The sequence below is a fragment of the Phasianus colchicus genome, chromosome 25 (assembly GCF_987193195.1).
Source record: "Phasianus colchicus chromosome 25, bPhaCol1.hap1.1, whole genome shotgun sequence".
NCBI lineage: Eukaryota > Metazoa > Chordata > Aves > Galliformes > Phasianidae > Phasianus > Phasianus colchicus.
In genome coordinates this window covers 5,434,672-5,453,114 of record NC_143460.1, presented here as the reverse complement: position 1 = coordinate 5,453,114, position 18,443 = coordinate 5,434,672, and the positions used below count along the sequence as shown (strand labels likewise).

Sequence of the window (18,443 nt, the reverse complement as noted above, 5' to 3'; positions counted from 1 at the left end):
CTCTCTTCTACTGTTTTGCTGCTGGAATTTGCTTATCAGAGAGAAAAAAAGATAGACAGGCTCTTTTCTTTCAATTTTGGGCACTGCTAACCCTGAGCAGCTTTGTGACGTGTGTACAAACTGCTGCTGGCACACTAAGAGAGGCTAAGAGCAAGGTTAACCACAGCACTCTTGTCCCTTTATGTTTCTAATTCTGCTTTACCTTCTTGTCCTCTACCTGTGAGATACAGCACAACCTTCAAGGAGATGGTAAGGGTGGGAACACACAGGGCTGTCCCTCCCTCTACCCAGAGACCCCAGCCTGGCTGATCTCCTGCCATTCCAGTACTCTCCTTGGCAGTGGGTTTGACCCAATCCCTTCTGGAACAGCCCTCACGTGTTCCAGCCTTACACACCTTGGTGCAAACTGCCCCCAGAGCCCAGCATCAGCCACGAGCCGCTCACAGTGCTGGCGGATGGAGGGCAGCTGCCCTCCCCACTCACATCCCTTCTGCCCTGGCACAGGATCAGCACCGAGCAGTTTTTCCATAGGGAGGAAGTGCTCAGTTTCTAAAATCTGCTGATCTGACACTGCCTTCCCCCTCCTGGTAACAGCTGAAGCCCTTCATGGACAGCAGCACTCACTGATGGTTTTTGCCACCACCGACACATCCTTCTTTAAAGCACAAATTTTACATCACAGCAATGAAAAGGGCCACCAGGAAACGTCACAGAGCAGCTCTGCAAAGCTCCGCCTGCTTGGCAAGGCTCATCCAACAGCCAGACACAATCTGATCGTTATCTTGAATGAAACCTCATTATTATGACATTGTTAGCTTTTGCTCCTTCCTCGGAGCACGCAGAGCACACAAGCCTTGTCTGACTTGTGATGCTATCAGCAGGGCAGCAGCTGCCACGGCATGCCCTATCTCCTGGGCATGCTTATCTCCTGGGCATGCCTGCAGGGGAGATGGCAACGCCAGGAGCAAAAGGAGCTGGGTGGGCTGAGACCCAGGTGGTCACAGCAGGAGCAGCCCAGTCACACGTGGCACTGCCTGGAAGCAGCACAGCCCTGCTCACTTTTTGGGTGCACACCAAATTGAGCACAGCCTGCCCTGCTCCAGTCCTGTGTGCGGGTTTGGGTGCCGTGCTGTAAGGAGGACAGAAGGAGAGCAGCCAAAGGAGGGCTGCCAAGGTGGGGAGGGGTCTGGGGGGCACGAGGGACAGCTGAGGGCATCACATTTGGCCCACACCAGTACATTACACAACCCAGTGCCATGGTTTTCAAGCAGAACAGCTCTCATCAGTGCTCAGTGTGAGCACCTCAGCAGTGCTGCCTGCATGGGCTGGCAGCGCTGTGTCCACCAGCACAGCTCACAAGCACAGAGCTGGCTGAGAGCATGCTGCATGTCTAAATGCAGCCCCGCTGAGTAAATATTTAGTTTGCAAACAGTCCATCACCCAGCGTCATAAAATCATGTAATAAAATAGCAGCAGTAATCAAGAGCTCGGAATCAAAGTCAGCCAGGAAACCTGTAATAACTCCTGTGATTTAAATTTGGGCTGTTTTTAATTCTCTGGTGCTCCAACCTCCGTTGCTCAGGATTTAAGTGAGAACTTACGCATTTTCTTGAGGCAGAGCTATGATGTAGAAAGGGAAAAGAAAGACTCAGCTTCTGTGCCACGTGCCTCTGCTATGAAGACATCAGTCCTGTGACACAGTGCTATCCTGGTAACTTCTGCTGCATGGCAGAGTGAAAATCTAATAATCCTACAGCGTCACCTTCTCAGGTAACACTCCTCGTGGTTCCTGCATAGAAGTCATGCTTGGTAATGTCACTTGTCACACGTAACAGGGTGCAAACCGCTGGTCAGACGCTGCGTCGCACCCAGCGCTCGGGCTGTCAGAGCAGCACAGGCAGATGTGCAGATATTTACACTGTGACTGCAGCCATTCCCCTCCAGCACTGACATCTTCGTGGTTCAGATGCTCGCTTTGCCTGCCCACACCTCTAGCCTTCTTCTGAGTTATGTTTCTATGCTGGAAACTCAACCTGGGCTCATTTGGATGGCAGAGGCTGCACCACCCACGAGCTGTAAAAGATTCTGCATCAGATATGGGACAACAAAAGTGGGTTTTGTTCTGACTTCTTCCTAACGTTACCAGCAGGATTATCTTTGACAATATCAGACAGAGCCACTTCATATCAAAACCCATCTAAAGGCTTTCTTTCAGCTGAACGAAGAGCTCGAGCGCTCCTGCAGCAAACACAGGCAATGAGAAGCACTAAGCTCAAGGCCAAATGTTCTCCCAACTCCATCTGAGACCACTCCACAGCAGCTTAAGGAGGTTTAAATGCAGATTGCCGGCCCCACCTGCCCCAGCCATATGTTCCCACATCTTCCCATGCACAGGATTTACTTCACCCGTATTTCAAACTGTAAATCAGCCTTCCGTAAGCAGATAGAGGCAGAGGGCAGCCCACATCCCAGAGCTGCTGCCATCGAGCAGCTTTAGAAATGGTCAGAGGTACTGCAAACCAGAGGAACACATCGATGATGCTAACACACAGCACTGGGAGGAACAGCAGCTGCTCTGCCCCGCCGTCACGGCACAGAGGTCACAATCAGGGAGATTAAATGACAAGACTTGTGTTATATTCCCCTGATGTAAGTCTGAAACGCATGGGACAAGGCCAGCCTGGAGCTGGAGGGAGTCGATCTTCCCGAGTGCGAAGGAAGAGTAAATATTCGATGTGAACATACACCACAAACAGGCAGCAGCCCCTGAAGGAAGGCAGGCTCGATGACAGCTGAACAGCATCAGGGTTAAATCCGGGAACACGGAGAGAGCTGCTCACAGAAAACAAAGAGAAAAGCACTCCTGAAATAGCCTCACAACTGTCACCACCAGCAACTGCCAGCACCCAGGGACGACCTTGCCTTCGTGCCTCGCCGTCCCAGCTCTGCACTTCAGGGGGCTTTTGTCACAGCTACCAAAAATCCCCCTTCCAAGCGATCCCATCCTGCAGCAGCACTGCCTGTCAGCCTGAGAAGCACCAAAGCAGCTCCTGCTGACCAGCTCTGTGCCTCCCACCCCTCCTCTGCACCAACTGCTGCCACGTCCCACGCTGGCACTGCTGGGCCAGGAACTCAGCTTGCAAGTCTCTGTTCCAAACCCTCGTGCAGGGCTCACTCTGAACCAACAGGACTGGAACTGGCAGAAAGAGGTGGGTTTGGTACTAAAATATGTAGGGAAAAGAAGAGAGAAACAAAATGAAGGGCATCATTCATTTTCTCCTCTGATCAATTAGCTACATTGCTCTTAGTTTTTGAGCAGCAGCTGAGTCATACCTTTCATGCATGCAGTAAAAGAGATATGGATTATGTCAGGTTTTTCCATTAGAAAGAAAACAAAACCCAACATGAAGCAGCACCAGGCAGAATCCATGCCAGTCATCAAAAGGAGCTAACAACAAATCTCTTCAACGATCAGCACAACAAAAACCCAGAAGAGCACAAGGGAGAAGAGGGATGCTGCAATTACTTCTCCAGTGCAGCATTTCCAAGATGAAACAGCAGCACAAAACATCGGGTGGAGAACTGCTGGGAACAGAGGCCACGTTTTGAAACTCTCCACACCTTTAATATGCACGCTGGGTACAGCAGTTATTGGAGAGGAGGTAAAGATCCTCCTCACCAGACCAGCAATGGCTCAGCTGAACTCGTGTAAAATTCCTGGCAATTAGCAGGATTTGTTCTAGCTGTGCAATGGCACTGCTGGGAGCACAGCAGCTCATGTGCTGCACTGCTGCAGCACGGCGCATTACCTGCTCCCTGCAGGGCAGCCCTCGTGTGCTGCAGCTTCCAGCACCGCCTTCTCTAGGCAACAGGAACCGATGCTTTGAGGAAAGAGAAGGTCAGAGGGACACACACACACACACACACACACACACACACACACACTCTGCCCAGCCCACCCCAGCACAGCTGAATGGCTCCAGTCCATCTGCTGCCTGGGGGGGCACACAGCACTGCCAGCCTTCCTGCCCTGCGCTCAGCATCGCCATCGAACAGCACTCAGGTGAAACCAGCCAGGTCAGCAGCAGCCATGTGAGTGATGTGCCGTGCACAGAGCTGCTGGGATCAGCCCTGCTGCCTCCCCACCTGCACTGCCACTGCTGCACTCCTGCTGCACAGCACCACGATGCTCACTGCCACCACCGCTCCTTCAGATCCAACCTGCATCATCATCTCCCTCTCTTTTCACCACCTCCATCTCCCTACTTCCAGCATTATTTAATAACCCATTATTTCCACAGCAGTTGGAGGCTTCATACCATCTGAGAAGAGCTTGAAGCGAGTCCAGTGCTTGATCAAGTGCCAGCACTAAAAATAAAGTCTTTCTGTCACTGAAAAGCAGGGGCTGCCAGTTTCCTACTGGTGCAGAACAGCATTAGCATTTCAAGTCGCACCAGTTCAGCCGTTCTGACCACTCAGTTGTCACTGCTCCGCTCAGCCTGCACTCGCTGGCTCCGGATCAAGGCATGAAATACAAAATCCTGCCCTTAAATTAAGGAAACTTTAGTCCCTGACTGAAACAACTACATTTCGTAATTAAGAAGCTCACAAGAGTTTCGCTCCTGTGAGGAAGACGGACGTTCATTTGCCACAGGTTTACTTAGCAAGAGCAATGCTCTGCTGAGCTGCTGACAGCCCTGAAGGTGCTCCACCAGTGGCGGTGCTGCACCCATCCAGCCCCATTCCTACAGTGCTCCTACTGAGCCAGGCAGGAGTTGTAGAAATTGGACACAGCCAAGGTGTCAGCTTCCCCAGTGACATTAATGACGTTTAGAGACCCATCGAGAACTGTGGTCTCTGTGATCAAAGAATCTGACTTGATCCAAGCTTTCACATCTTCCGTAAGCGAGACGCACAGCCGCCCGCCTGCTCCAGGGCCATGCTGATGCCCTGCGTGGTTCAGATAGCAGCAGCCCAGAACAACTCCTGAGTGCTCCGTCAGGACTTCTAAGTGTCACACAGCCCCAGAGAGCTGATGCCAAAAAAGGACACAGACAGAAAAGGGTAAAGCAATAAAGCAAAGGAGGACTGCAGGGGAAGCAAGCTCTCCACCTCCAGAGCTATTTGCAGAAGCAGCAGCCAAGCAGCAGCCAGGCCAACAGGTGAACTCACCCTTCAAGTAAAACAAACCCAGGTGGAAGTCCAGCTAGAGGATGGCCATTACCACCTTCATTGCACTGCACCACAGGAGGGTGGCAGCAGGCAAACCTCACACTGAGTGCCACAATACGGCTGGTAAGCATTTAGGAGAGGGCAAGGTCTGTGTCAGAAACAACCTCACCTCCGGGCAGCTGAACCCATTTCTGCTGAGGAGGGGAAGCAGTGAGCACCATGCAGGACTTGGGGGCACCACAGAGCAGCCCCAGCTCAGTGCCAGCTGTGAAGGAAGAGCTGCGGCTCACTGGGGAGGAGCTGAGGCTGCAGTTAGAATCCTGCAGGTGGGTTCTTCCCAGCTCAGTGACATCTTAGCTTGGCTGGGTCGGATGAGCAGGATGTGCCTCACTGCACGGCTGAGGAATGGACAGGAGGTTCATTAGGAAGCAAGGAAACTCCTGGGACAGAGAGAGATCTTATCAAAAAACCAAGCTGCTGGCACTGCCATTAGCAGATGGCATAATGCAGGATAACGAACACACGGCTGGTCGTGCTATTCTGGAAGAGGGCACCAAGGCTTTTACAAAGGGAAGTTGTAGGATATACAAACCCACTGGAGCTCCTTGGAAGTAAATGAGCATGAAGGGCAACATCAACCAACCAGCTCCTCACCAGGCCCTCAGCACGGCTCCTGGAGACACAGCTGGCGTGGGGAGGATGGAAGGTCCCTGCATGGCTACAAATACCTGCTCAGCAGGGACAGCCCTGAAGGATACACAGCAGATTTTGTGCCCAGCAAACCTTTCCCGAGCTCTGTGCTGCCCAAGGTGATGAACAAAGGATCTGGAAGATGAGGTGAATAGTGAGGTGATGAAGTTTGCTGCTGAAACTGTTCAGGAGAGGAGAGAAAAGGATGAATCTCACAATGCTGGGTGACTGCTGAGAAAATGACAGATGAAATTCAATGTGGGTAACTGTGAAGTGAATCACAGGCAAAAAAATGCACCTAACGAAATGAAGCCGTGCACCAAAATGAAAGGCTTTGAGCTTATTACTGCCATCCAGGAACAAGCTCTCGGGATTATAACAAATAACTGTAGGAAAACATCAGCTCCGGGCTCAGAAAGCAAAGAAAACGTTAGAAATTGTCTGGAAGGGAACAAAAGCAGAAAACATCACTGGGCTGCTATATAAATAGATGGCACACCGTGCTTCCAGCATCCTGAAAAATTCCAGCCTGCTCCAATTGAAAGAGATACAACAGACACCAAGCTGGTTGGGAAGGTTGATTAGAACTAGCTTTACTGCAGCAGCTGAGGATCACAAAGTGTTCCAGCACTGGGAGGACCGTCCTGAAAGGCAAAGCAATGGCAGGCATCCAGGGGAGATGCACACGGCAGCCCCAAGGCTTCAGAGCTGCGATGCTCCCACCACTGTAACACTGGCACGTGGAAGATAACCCTGGGATCACATCTTGTCAGGGCATCTTGTTCTCCCCAGGCAGCACTTCTTGGTGTGGATGAGGCCTTGGCTGTTCAGGCAGCAGCACAGTGCAGGAAGCTGGCTGGAATGCCAGCACGTGGAACCACTGCCAATGGCCACAATCGATTCTTTGTTCCTTGGTCGCTTTCTGCAACACTGAAAAATGTTCTTAAAGATTAAGAGCACCTAAACTAAATGGAAACGAATGGAATTTCTGTATTGATGGAGTCGGAGATGGAAGAGAAGCCAAAACCTGAAATAGCCATAAGACAATATTTGGCCATAAGCACTGGGCGCTTTCTATAGTTGCTATTAGAAGGGATCAAAAATAACTCGTGCAATATGCTCTGAAGTTTAAACCTTGGCTCTGCTGGCACACAGGCTGGCGCAGCCCTGAAGTCTCCCAACAAGAGGCAGACAAATGTTCCACTTATCTTTTTCGGCGTGAGGGAATGCTTGTTCAGAATAACTCAAGTGATATCAATTTAGAAGACAAACCATTCAGAGCCACGAAGGTCACACTCTGTTTGTCAGCCAGCCAAGGCAGACAAGAAAAGCCACTACAGACTGCAAAGCTGAAATGCATCCTTTGCAAGAATACTTCCATCCTGTGCTCAGCTGGGTGCATTCGTTCCGGATACAGTAAGTTAGGAATAGAAAAAGGGTCCAAAAATGATGCATCACCAAGGTAATATTCCATACACATTCATCTTTACAGCTTAGAGGACACTAAGAAACATGATCTTTGTGCTGCTGCAGCAAACCACCCACAAATTCAATAACATTCCCTCTAAATACAGAGCATTACTGCTCTTGACTTGCACAATGCAATAATATTTGGCTGTTTAAAAATCACCCAGTTTTAATTTTAAAGCTTTAACATTGGAGAAGAGACTTGGCCTTTTAAGATTCCGCTGTCCTTCAGTTTTTCTTAGCAGAAAGTTCATCTGCCAGTTCCTGCTTGCCCCCAGCTCCCCAGCACACAGAGCTGCTCCCCATGTGCACAGTGGGGGCTCAGTGCAGCTTTGATATGCTTTCTGGAGGTGTCTGTTACAGGCAAACTGGCAAGATCTGGGTGACAACAGTCCAAACATCAGGCTTGGAAGGGGAGCAGCCATACGAAGAGCAGCCGGTTGGTGAGCAGCAGCATCCCTGTGCTGGCTGCAGAAACAGACCTGCCCAGCTCACAGGGATGCAGAGCAGCAGGTGAGCAGCAGGCACAGCAACTGCTCGGGTAAGCTACCAAAACGGCCATCCAGAAGAGGCTCTGACACACAGCATTGACTTTCTGCTTCTCAAGCATCAGTGAAACAAGAATTATGAGCACAACTTTTACCTTTTGAAGCTTGTGCATGGAGAGCAGGCACCCCACAAGCTAAGGCAGCTGAGGAGGGCACCAGCAGGCAGCACAGCTGCCCCGGAGCAGCACGGAGCTCAACCTGCTTCCAGAGAACAACAAAGAAGCCCAAAGCAAGACAAGAACCGAAAGCACACATCAAGTGATAAAACCGGCTTTAAAGGCTTAACCCACGTACCAGCTCCACTGGAAGAAGGCCAGCAGCACTTGCTAACCCTCTCTAGACAGAGCTATTTAAGTTCAGTATTCATAAGCCTGCTTGAGATGATTGCTGCAGGCTGCTTAAAACCCACCTCTTCTATCAGAAAATGCAGACGTGCTGATATGTGTAAGATAGCATTGGGCACGTGCTATCGGGCTGTGCTGAAAGCACCTTGCCAGAGTAATCATTTTTGGTATCAGAAATCATTGCACGAATGCAACACGTGGATAACACCTACAGTGTGAGCACCATCTGTAAAGCTCACCTAAAGAGCCCAGCACAGGATTGGAGCTCGCAGGGATTCCTGCTGGTGTGGTCACATCACTTTACAGAACACAAATGAAAGAAATGCAGCTCCCCACAAGGCTGTGGTGTTGGCAGTGAGCTGTGGGGCTCAGGGTGCAGCCCTGCCTGGGCAGTGGGGGCTGTGCTGTGCTGCCAACTTGCTCAGAGCAGGCTGCTGTCTGCTGCCTACACTGGAGAGCATCGCCCTGCTTACAAACACCAGAGAGCAAACAGGACAGCAAAATGGTCTTTTAGATACAAAGGTTGAACATTCAGTCCTCCAGAACCCCAGGATTTCTGTTGGCAGTGGTAGGACCTGGAGCACTGCCCCACCTGGACCCACACAATTAAAAGCAGCCCCATCACACACAGCTGCCGGCTCAGAGTTCAGCTTCCCCAGCAATTTCCCAGGGAAGAAATCCCTATTAACACACCTCGTGCCAACTACCAATCTGCCACTCAAAACCCATCATTGATAACAGTGCTGGATAAAGCTGATGCTCATACAAATTCAGACCCTGGAAGAAGATCCACCTGCGTCACGCTTTGACCTCAGAACAGCTGCAGCAGTACTGCAGAATGCATCCAGCCAGCCAACAAAGCAGTCGGGCCCCACCAGCTCCAACTGCCTGGCATCCCTTGGTCGTGGTGTTGCATTTACCAGCCCCAGCTAAGAGACATAACCCAGGTTAGATGGGCAGAGGCCACACAGCAGATGTGCTGCACAGCCCTGCCTCACCGCACCAGCATTGAGCTCACACAGCACGGCAGCCCCTTGTCCGTGGGTTGCTGCCATCACACACTTTCAGATGCAGAAAGCTTTGTAACAAAATACTGTTAACTGTCCAAGACAGCAAGGAATGACACATTATAAATAGGAGGTGGCTTCAGATGGATTCCAGAAATGGATGGTGAGCAACCACTGTGGCAAATCAATGCTCCAGCACCGAGCAGCAGAGAGGGGTCAGCTTGAGCTCTACCCTGAAAAGGCAGTGACACATAAAAGGCCACTGGCAGGTGCTCACCCGCATTCTGTACATCTCACACAGATTTATGAGCAAGGCTGAATGCTGGAAAAGCAATGCTGAAATTGTTGGTGTCCCTCTGCAAGGTCAGCTTGTTGTACCACGGAAACATTCCTAGGGAGACCGACAAGCGAAGACTGCCCCGGTTTGCTCAGTTACAGGAAAGAAGCTTCCAAGAAAAAGCAGCCTGCCAAAAAATAAAAGCCAATAAAGAAACCACCAAGAAAGAAACCACAGCATTTATCCTTCAGGAAGGATTGTTCCTCAGATGAAAAAGGACTGTATTTGAGCTGGAAGGAGACCGATCTTTCAAAAAATTTAACAAGAGCGTGCTTAGGTGTATTTTCCCAAACACTGCTCGTTTTTAACTACTGTACATGATAATTAATGCTGTCACGAGGAGCTGCGTGGGTGTCTGAATCCAGGACTCTGACGTCCCCGCTTCCAACAGCTTGAGAAGGCAGCAGAGGCAGCACAGGGATCAGATGTGCTCACCTGGCACCGAGCAAGGCTGCAGGAAACCCACGAGCTGCAAAGCTCTTCTACATCATTTGTGCCGAAGAGAGCCCACATCAAAGCCCACCGAACCTCCCCCCCCCGGCACACAGCTCCGAGCTGCACAGATCAGTTTGCTGCAGCCCAATAAAGGAGATGGCAGGGACAGCTGTTGCAGCTCCCCTCAGGACAGCTGAAAATAAACTGCAGACTCAGACCCTGGGATTTATACCGGGCACCTTCACCTCGCTCAGTGCATGGGGTCAGCCAGATCGCTCACAGAGCAGAGCCTGCAATGTGTGCGTGGGGCTGCTGCTCCCCAGCACAGTGGGGTTTCTCTGCAGCTCGCCGTCCATCCCAGCCCCGTGCAGAAATACCAGTTGGTAACAAGCAGAGCAGATGTCTCCAAGCATTTAATGCCCCCCTGCCCTGTGTTTATATGGCCACTCAACGCAGTATTCCCCTCTCCCAGCCACCTTAAAAATACAGCTCTAATACACACAGCCTGGCGTGCCTTTCTGACTTATGGCAATAATCCTCATTTGAGAGGCAGCACACCAGCCCCACGGCCTTATATTTTAATATTAGCCAGTTATTATCTCAATATATTACAACACATTGCAGTTAAGATGTCTCACGAGTCCCATAGCACCTAATCTGAATTCAAAGTCTCTGTACCTGTTGGTAACAGAAGCAGCTCCCAGCCCCTAATGCTCACCATTCAAATATGCGAGAGGTGACACAAATCACAATGCTAATACCAAGATGCTGTCCAGTTACAGCACAGTGCTGCACATAAACACCATCCTCAGCATTTCAGTGGGCTTCAGCCACGTTAACACCAAGTGTGAGACACGAGCCGGGGGCAGCAGCCCTTTCCAGGCCCTGCATTCATGGCCCATTCCCGTGTTTTTGCTGAGGCAGCTCTCAACCTTATCAAACAGTGTTGATTCAGACAAGCATGCAGCATTAATGACGTGTCTCCATCTCTAATGCAGGCTTGAGAATCTCATTTGTCAAAGTCAGAAAGCTTCTGGTACCTATTGCATAGAACAAGCTTTCCCCCAGGTCCCTCTGCCTCCCACAGGAGCGGAGCTCTGCAGCCCAGCAGTGCTGTGGACACGAGGAGCTGCCCTGCAAGCACCAAAGGGCCAGGCACATCCCTTCTGCCTGCTGCCACATAGGAAACTGCAGCTGAACCCTCTGTCAGCTTGCTGCTCACTGCTTATGGAAGGATCAGAGCTCGACAGCCCAATCTCTAGATGGGCAAAGAGAGGCTGAGGAAGGAAGTGATGAAGATGCACGTTTCCCACCAGAAATACCCACCTACTTACTAAAGCACTGCTTCCTCCCAGCACCCCGCAGCTGAGCACTGCTGCTGACGGCTTTGGTTTGCAGAAGCCTTACAGAGAAACTGCCCGAAACAAAACAAAGGCTTTCCCTGAGTGCTGCAGGGAGCAGCAGCTCCGACTCATTTCGCTTCAAGGTTAGTTTGTTTAGTCTGGAGTTAATTGTGCCCACTGCGGAGCTTGTTTGAAAACAGAGACTCAAAGGACAGACAAGTGAATGAATCCATGGGGACAAAGCACGAAGCCATAAGAGGGACTGAGCCAAAAGCAAGAGAATAAATGCACAGGTTGGTGGAACTGCACTTCGGATTGGGACCAGGTTTGTCCAACACGTCTGTGCTGTATGTCAGCATCTGGGCTTTCCAACTTCAGGCAGAGGACATTCTGTTGTACCCCATTTATGAGGGAAGGCTGAAGTAAAGCACTGCAGTTACCCTATTGATAAACCCAACTCCTGACAGCATCAGATTTCAGATTGATGAGCAATATTAAGTACAGCACAGATTGCAACTTCTACTTTCATTAACAGAAGCGTATCTTTGGAAAGAAACTCTGCAGAGCGCAGTGGAAAAGGTCTGACTGTCCCCAGATAACCTCCTCTTCTCAGGATTAATGTATTTTTAGACAATGCAGCCACCCAGTTTTAAAAAACAGCCTGATGTACGGCACCACTGCCCTCAGTTAAAAGACCTGAAGCTGAATTACCTCAAAGAACAGCTGAGGTGCCCCAAACACACGTATGGAACACCAGGAGGGCTTTTCCAGCCTCGCTCATCCTGTGATGGAGAGTTTTCATGGCACTCAGTGCACGCAGTGCTGCAGCTCCTCTCTCCAAGGCACGAGCTGGCTTTTACCTTTCGGTGACCAGCTCCTCCCAGGACCTGCTGTGCAGGATCTGCCTGAGCAGCCACTGCCCTTCAGGCAGCAATGCTGCTCCATCCTGGTTATCCTGCAAACAAATCCACTCTGCTTCAGCCTCCCTGCAGCTCCTACACAGCAACGAGAAAACCTCTGCTACATGCAGCGTCCTGGCTGGAAAGCCAGCAGCTCACAGCCCACCTATGGACTTGTTGGTCAGCAACCGAGTTGCCTTCCACTTCCCCAGGACTACACCCTATGTCTGAAAGCAAATAAAAGGCCAAATTTGCTTAACAGCAATCAACAATTGGCCGCCTGGCGTAGGCACAGCTTTGGTGAGCTCTGTAAAGCAACCAGAAATGCTCACAGTTTTACAGCCTGGACTCAGGAACAGCACTAAGTTAACCTGGGACTGCCAGCAAGGCTCCAGAATCAGTCGGCTGATGCAAAGCACCCAGCTTCTAACAGAGCAGCTGCTGAATGGCTGTGTGATGTCCAGCACTGCAAACCCCATCAGAAGAGCCAGACTACTTCAATGGGACTGCAAATGACAGACCTGGGAGCAGATTCATCAGCAATTCAGTTCTCCTTGGAAAACACAAGAGGAAAACAACCGGCACATCATCAAAGGGCAGACGAAGGATAAACAATCTTTTATGCTGTCATCCTCTCTGAAAGAGACCTTACAGACAGAAAAGCACTGCCTACAACGTTTGGAGATGACTTCCCATCTGTAGGATCGGCCTTCTGTTTAACAGAAGCAGATGCTGAGTCTGACAAATTAAGACAATTGACTTCATTAAGCCTTCCATTACCTCCACAGACATGCACTTGTACAGAGCAAGCCTCACTAAGTTCTTTAAACAAAGAAAAAAAAAAAGATTACCCACCCTTTCCTTCAGCAAAGCAAACTCCGTCTTGTACGCTGCACCTCTTTGCTCCCTGCATGGCTGCTTGGTTTTACCAACATCAAACCAAAGTCAATGCTCACCATCATCTGCTCCACACTGCATAACGCTCAGAGGAGATCCTAAGAAAACCCTCCTATGCAGTGCGTTCAGTTTGTCCATTAGTCGAATTATCTCAGCTAACGCTTTCCCATAATAGCAGAACTCCCCATAACGTGGGATCAAACGTATTTCAGATGTGATCAGAGATAACGAAGTGACAGCAAACATTTTCATCTGACACAAGCTTACAGCATTAAGATACGTGCAGAACCCGTAACCAAACACATCCTGTCCCTTTTGGGTGCACAAAACCTCTCTTCAGCCACACGTTGCTTCAGTACTGCCCGCAGCACACAGGTGAGAAAACTTCAATGGGACAAGGGAACAAAGTTGGTATGAGATGGAAAAGAAAACCAACTTCCTTCCTGTAAGGCTTCAGAAAAGACAACTCCAGCAAAAGCCCATCTCTGGGGCTGAGCATCTGCTCAACATCTCACTCATCTGAAGGCTCCACAGAGCACCAGGGCCCAGGTGCTGCCATCACCTGATGGCTGCTAAGACACAAATTCTTCCCACGCACAGAACTGTATTTGTGGTCTGCCTGGTGATCACTGCTTGCCACGTACTCAAGAAATGTGACCTTGCAGCACTAATTACCCACTGATCAGTGTCTGATGGATCCAACGCACTCCACGATGCTCCTGGCCGGGCGTCCCGTGCTGCACAGCAGGGATGTGCTGACATTTCTGAGCAGATCCACCACAGCTCTGGCAGCAAAACCCCCCCGAGGGCACCCAGCTCCACCACACAACCCACCTTAGCTTCAGTTCCAATCACCTCCCATTACTGGCTCTGACATCTGTTTGCTTAATGACACGACAACACACGTACTGAAGAGCAGACTGCGAGCTCCTGTGCCATTTGCTTATTTTTGGAGCTCAAGAAGAATATGAATACCTCTGCCCCAGCACAGTGACAGCCACGGGCAGGTGAGCTTGTGAATGGAGCATTTCAACGTCCCAGTGCTTCAGTTTGACGCCAACCAAGCAAAAAAGAAAGCAGTAACCAGGCTGGGTGGTCATTTGTGCTATTAGAGCATGGGTGCCTACAGTGATGTTATTACAGGTGTCGCTCCCAGGCTGTGCTCTCCCCATCCCACGGGACTCTGCAGGCTCAGCCCAGCACACCTCCAGCTCACCGGCAGGCTGACCCCGCCGTCAGACGCAGCGCCGTGGGATGAGATTTCAGTGGGCTGCCCCCATCTGTGGAGGCGTTCGAGGCCGGGTGGGCGCAGCGCAGCCACAGCGGGGTTGGAAACGAACAGCAAAGCCGTTCTACGGCCTCAGTTTCACCGACCTCGCTACTGATCCCCCGGTTTCCCGGCACGGAGGGGCAGCTCTCGGTCCCGTTCGTCCCGTGCGAGCAAAACCCCGCGCGGGTTTCCCTGCAGACGAGGCTCCGCCGCTCCGCAGCCGCGGGGTCCGGAGCAAAATCCGCGCGTCCCAACGGAGCCGGGCGGCTCGGAGCGGCACCGCCTGCCCTCAGCGCAGCCCCGCGCGGGGCCGTTCGCGGCTCGCAGGGCAGCGCTGCGACACGACCGCGGTTCCCGCACGTCCCAGCTCGGCTCTCCATCCCGTTCCAACACCGCGCTGTTTACAAACAGCCCGGCCGCCCCGCGGGGCGCCGCACGTCCCGTCCGATCCCGTCCCGCCCCGCCCGCACCTGGTGCAGCGCCGTCAGCCCATCCACGTTGGTGGTGTCGATGCGGGCGCCGCGGCCCAGCAGCCGCTTCACCTCCTCGGTGTCCCCGCTGGAGCAGGCGGCCAGGAACACGGCGCCCTCCTCGAAGCGGACGCGGGATCCCCCGGCCCCTCGGTGCCGCCCTCGGCCGCCCCCCGCCGCCACCGGCTCCTGCTCGGTCAGGGAGCCCTTCCAGCGCCGCAGCTGCTCGGCCCGCCGCAGCCGCGCCGACTCGGCCCGCTTCCCGCCCAGGTGCTCCGGCTCCGACATCGCCGCCGCCGCACTGAGGCGCAGGGAGCGGCGCGGAGCCTCAGCCCGGAGCGGGGCGCGGCGCCCCCGCCGCCATCTTCGCTACGCTGCCGCCGCCGCCGCGCCCCGAGCGCCCGCGCCCCGCGGCATCCCGGGACTTGTAGTTCCCGCGGGGGGCGCCGCACCTGCCCCGCGCCGCCTCGCGGCTCCCGGCGGCCCCCGCGCGCGGCCGCACCTGGGCGCGCGCCGGACTACGACTCCCGGCATCCCCCGCGCGCCGCGCCCGTCCCCGCCCCCCGCCCGCCTTCCCGCCCGGCGGGGCCGGCCGCCATCACCGCGCCCTGCCGGCGGCGCCGCCTGCGGGGACCGCGGTTCCGAGAGCTGAGGGGAGGCGGGGGGTGAGGGCGAACGGCGGCTTCGCGCCTTCCCCATCCCCGGGCTGTGCGGGCGGCACCAGGCGCTGCGGTGCGCCCAGGGATGCAGTGCCCGGTTTTCCCCATCGTTAAACGCACGGACGGCAGCGCAGCGCCGTGCAGCGCAATGCAATGCAGCGCAATGCAGCGCAATGCAATGCAATGCAATGCAGCGCAATGCAATGCAGCGCAATGCAATGCAGCACAATGCAATGCAGCGCAATGCAGCGCAATGCAATGCAGCGCAATGCAGCGCAATGCAATGCAATGCAGCGCAGCGCCTCCAGCCCCGGCCGCGGTTCGGCTTTGGCGGCGCTCTGCCGTCCTCGGGCGCCCCCTGGTGGCGCAGCGCCGCACGGCGTTTTCCCGGTGCGTCCTTAAGGCCGGGAAGGGACGCTGAGGTCCCAGTCGCGGAGATGAGCTGAACCACGCTGGACCGGCCTGGAGCTGCGCTGCTGTGCACTGATGGCGCAGCTCATGGACTTAATGCCCCCGGGAGCTGTGCAGAGCAGCCACGGGGCTGCGGGCTGCCCTGCGCTCCTCGGAGCAGCACGGCGCTCCTATGGAAACCGCCCAGAAAAAGCCATCGGATGTTGATGTGTTCAAGACTTTGGTTTTCCTTTCAGGAATTTTGGCCAAGTATATTTGCAGAGCTTTCTACATCAGTGCAGGACTCCTGGCTGTCTGAACGAGATTCAGGGTGCCAACAAGACCTGGAGGCGCAGCTCGTGAGAACTGGCTGTGATCCACACCAACGGTGCTCCCCAAACTTCTGGCATGTGTGCCGTTACTTCTGGGACGCTGCTTTGCTCCAGCACAGATTCTCACATCTCCCCACGCTGTGGGATCTGCTCCAACTGCCACTAAATCAGTGCAGCGCCTTCCTGGAAACGTCCGCTATGATGGGCACTGTGCAAACCTGCACAGTCACAGCTGGGTGTGCAGGTTGGACTCCTCTTCGTAACGGAATTTATCCTCAGCAGAAAGAACTCCTCTGCAAGAGGGGGCTGCTGTCTGTGCCTGTGACACTTCGGCCATCCTTCCATCTTTCTGACACCCCGGGGTCCCTCACGCTCCTGACCACATTCCTGTCTGTTTTCCTATGATGTCCCTTCGAATTCAGCCCAGCTCTGGGCTTTGAGCAGGAAGTTTATGAACAAAAAGTTCTTATCCCAGCTCTGCTCCCAACATGGTCAATTTGAGCACACACCGTTCATCTCCCACATCCAGAACAAAATCCATACCGCGTGCCTCCAGCTGCTGCTATCTCTAAGTACTGTTTTCCTTCCCTTTAGTTTCTCCTTTGACTTGAATTTGAATTTCCTTTGACTGCTCCACGAGAAATAAGTGCTTTATTTCTGAAACAAACAAAGCTTTCTGGCACAGCCCGGATTTGTGCCTCTCGCCTTTCGCCGCAGCCTTCCCCGCCCCGCGCTGCGGAGCATCGCAGCGCCGACCCGACAGCAGATGGCGCGGGGACCCACGGCACCTGCCGGCTTCGCCTCCATCCTCGGCTGCTAAAGGACTCCCTCAGTGGAAGGGACCGGCCGGCCAAAGCCCTCCCCCTCAGCAAGGCAGAGAACCTAAGGATCGTTAAGGTTCGAAAAGACCTTCGAGATCCCCAAGCCCAACCCCAGCCCATCCCACCGCACTGCCCACATCCCTCAGTGCCACATCCGCTGCTCTGAACGCCCCCAGGGATGGTGACCCCTCTGCATTATCACTCCTCCAGCTCCGCAGCGAACAGCCCTGGAGCAAAGAGCAGAGCTGAGATTTGCAGCAGCCCACATTTCAGGATGCTGGGCCCTTTTCTGAAGATGCCATTCGGCTTTTCATGCATCCATTCCATTTTCGGAGGAAGGAAGCAGGGAGATGTGAGCCTCCAGAACCCAACAGCCCTGCTGCTCGCCTCCAGGAACTCAGCTGGAGAGGCTGAGTCTGTCCAGGTCTGCGCGGGGCCATGTGCAGCACCAGAGTGCTGAGCATTGCACACTTCCTATGAGTCATCTCATTTCCCTGCCCCACGGGGAAGGACGCACGTCCCCATGGCTGCATCAGAGCTGGGGTAAGGCTTCAGCCCTTAGCAGGAACTCAAAGAGCCTGGTGGGAGATGCATGGCCATCAGGACCACCTGCCTGTGGTGCCATGGAGGTGCTCATGTCATGGTGCAGCTGGGGATGCCCCACTCAGTGATGTGGTTCCCTGTGTGAGGCGGGGAAACCCATCACTCTGCAGCCACCACAGGAGGCTGCAGTGAGAAGGGATCAGCCTTTTTTTCCTTAAGGGACAAGTGATGTGTAGGTTGCTCTATAAGTAGTGCCTCCTATTTATTTCCAGGGAAACTACAATAGATACAAAGAACATAAGAACACTATTTGATAGAGCAAATTCTCAGCTCCTCAAATTCAAAGCTCCACAATCTTTCCTGAGCTGAGGGCCTCAGATCTGGACTCGGCTCTGCAGGTGGGGCCTTACAAGGGCAGAGCACAAGGACAATCCCCTCCCTGCTCACTGCCACCCTTTTGATGCAGCTCAGGATGCAGTTGGCTGCAAGATCGCATTGCTGGCTCACCTGCAGCCTTTTGTCCATCAGGACCCCCCAAGTCCTTCTCTGCAGGGCTGCTCTCAAGGAGTTCTCCCGGTCTGCACACACATCTGGGACTGCCCTGGCCCAGCTGTAACACCCTGCACTGTCCTGCTGAACCCCATAAGGTTCACACGGACCCCCATTTCGAGTGCATTCAGGCCCCTTTGGATGGGAGGTTTAGATTGAATGTTAGGGAGCATTTATTTGCAGAGAGGATGGCCGAGCGTTGGCACGGGCTGACTGAGGGAGGGGGTGGAGCTCCCAGTGTCGGAGCTGTGCGGATGTGGCACTGAGGGA

General features: G+C 53.3%; 1 protein-coding gene across 9 annotated transcripts in view; it reads right to left on the bottom strand.

The window, feature by feature from the left end:
* PPP1R12B (protein phosphatase 1 regulatory subunit 12B) overlaps positions 1–15,278 on the bottom strand; it is an 85,633-nt gene extending 70,355 nt beyond the window's left edge. For 6 of the 9 annotated variants that reach the window (XM_090124658.1, XM_090124656.1, XM_090124659.1 and 3 more), the window contains exon 1: positions 14,880–15,278. In XM_090124658.1, the coding sequence (XP_089980784.1) occupies positions 14,880–15,167 (288 nt within the window). In that variant the 5' untranslated portion in view covers positions 15,168–15,278. The remainder of the gene's footprint in view (positions 1–14,879) is intronic. The other 3 variants (XM_031608590.2, XM_090124661.1, XM_031608594.2) reach the window with 2 other exon arrangements.
* Between the last annotated feature and the right edge of the window lie 3,165 nt (positions 15,279–18,443).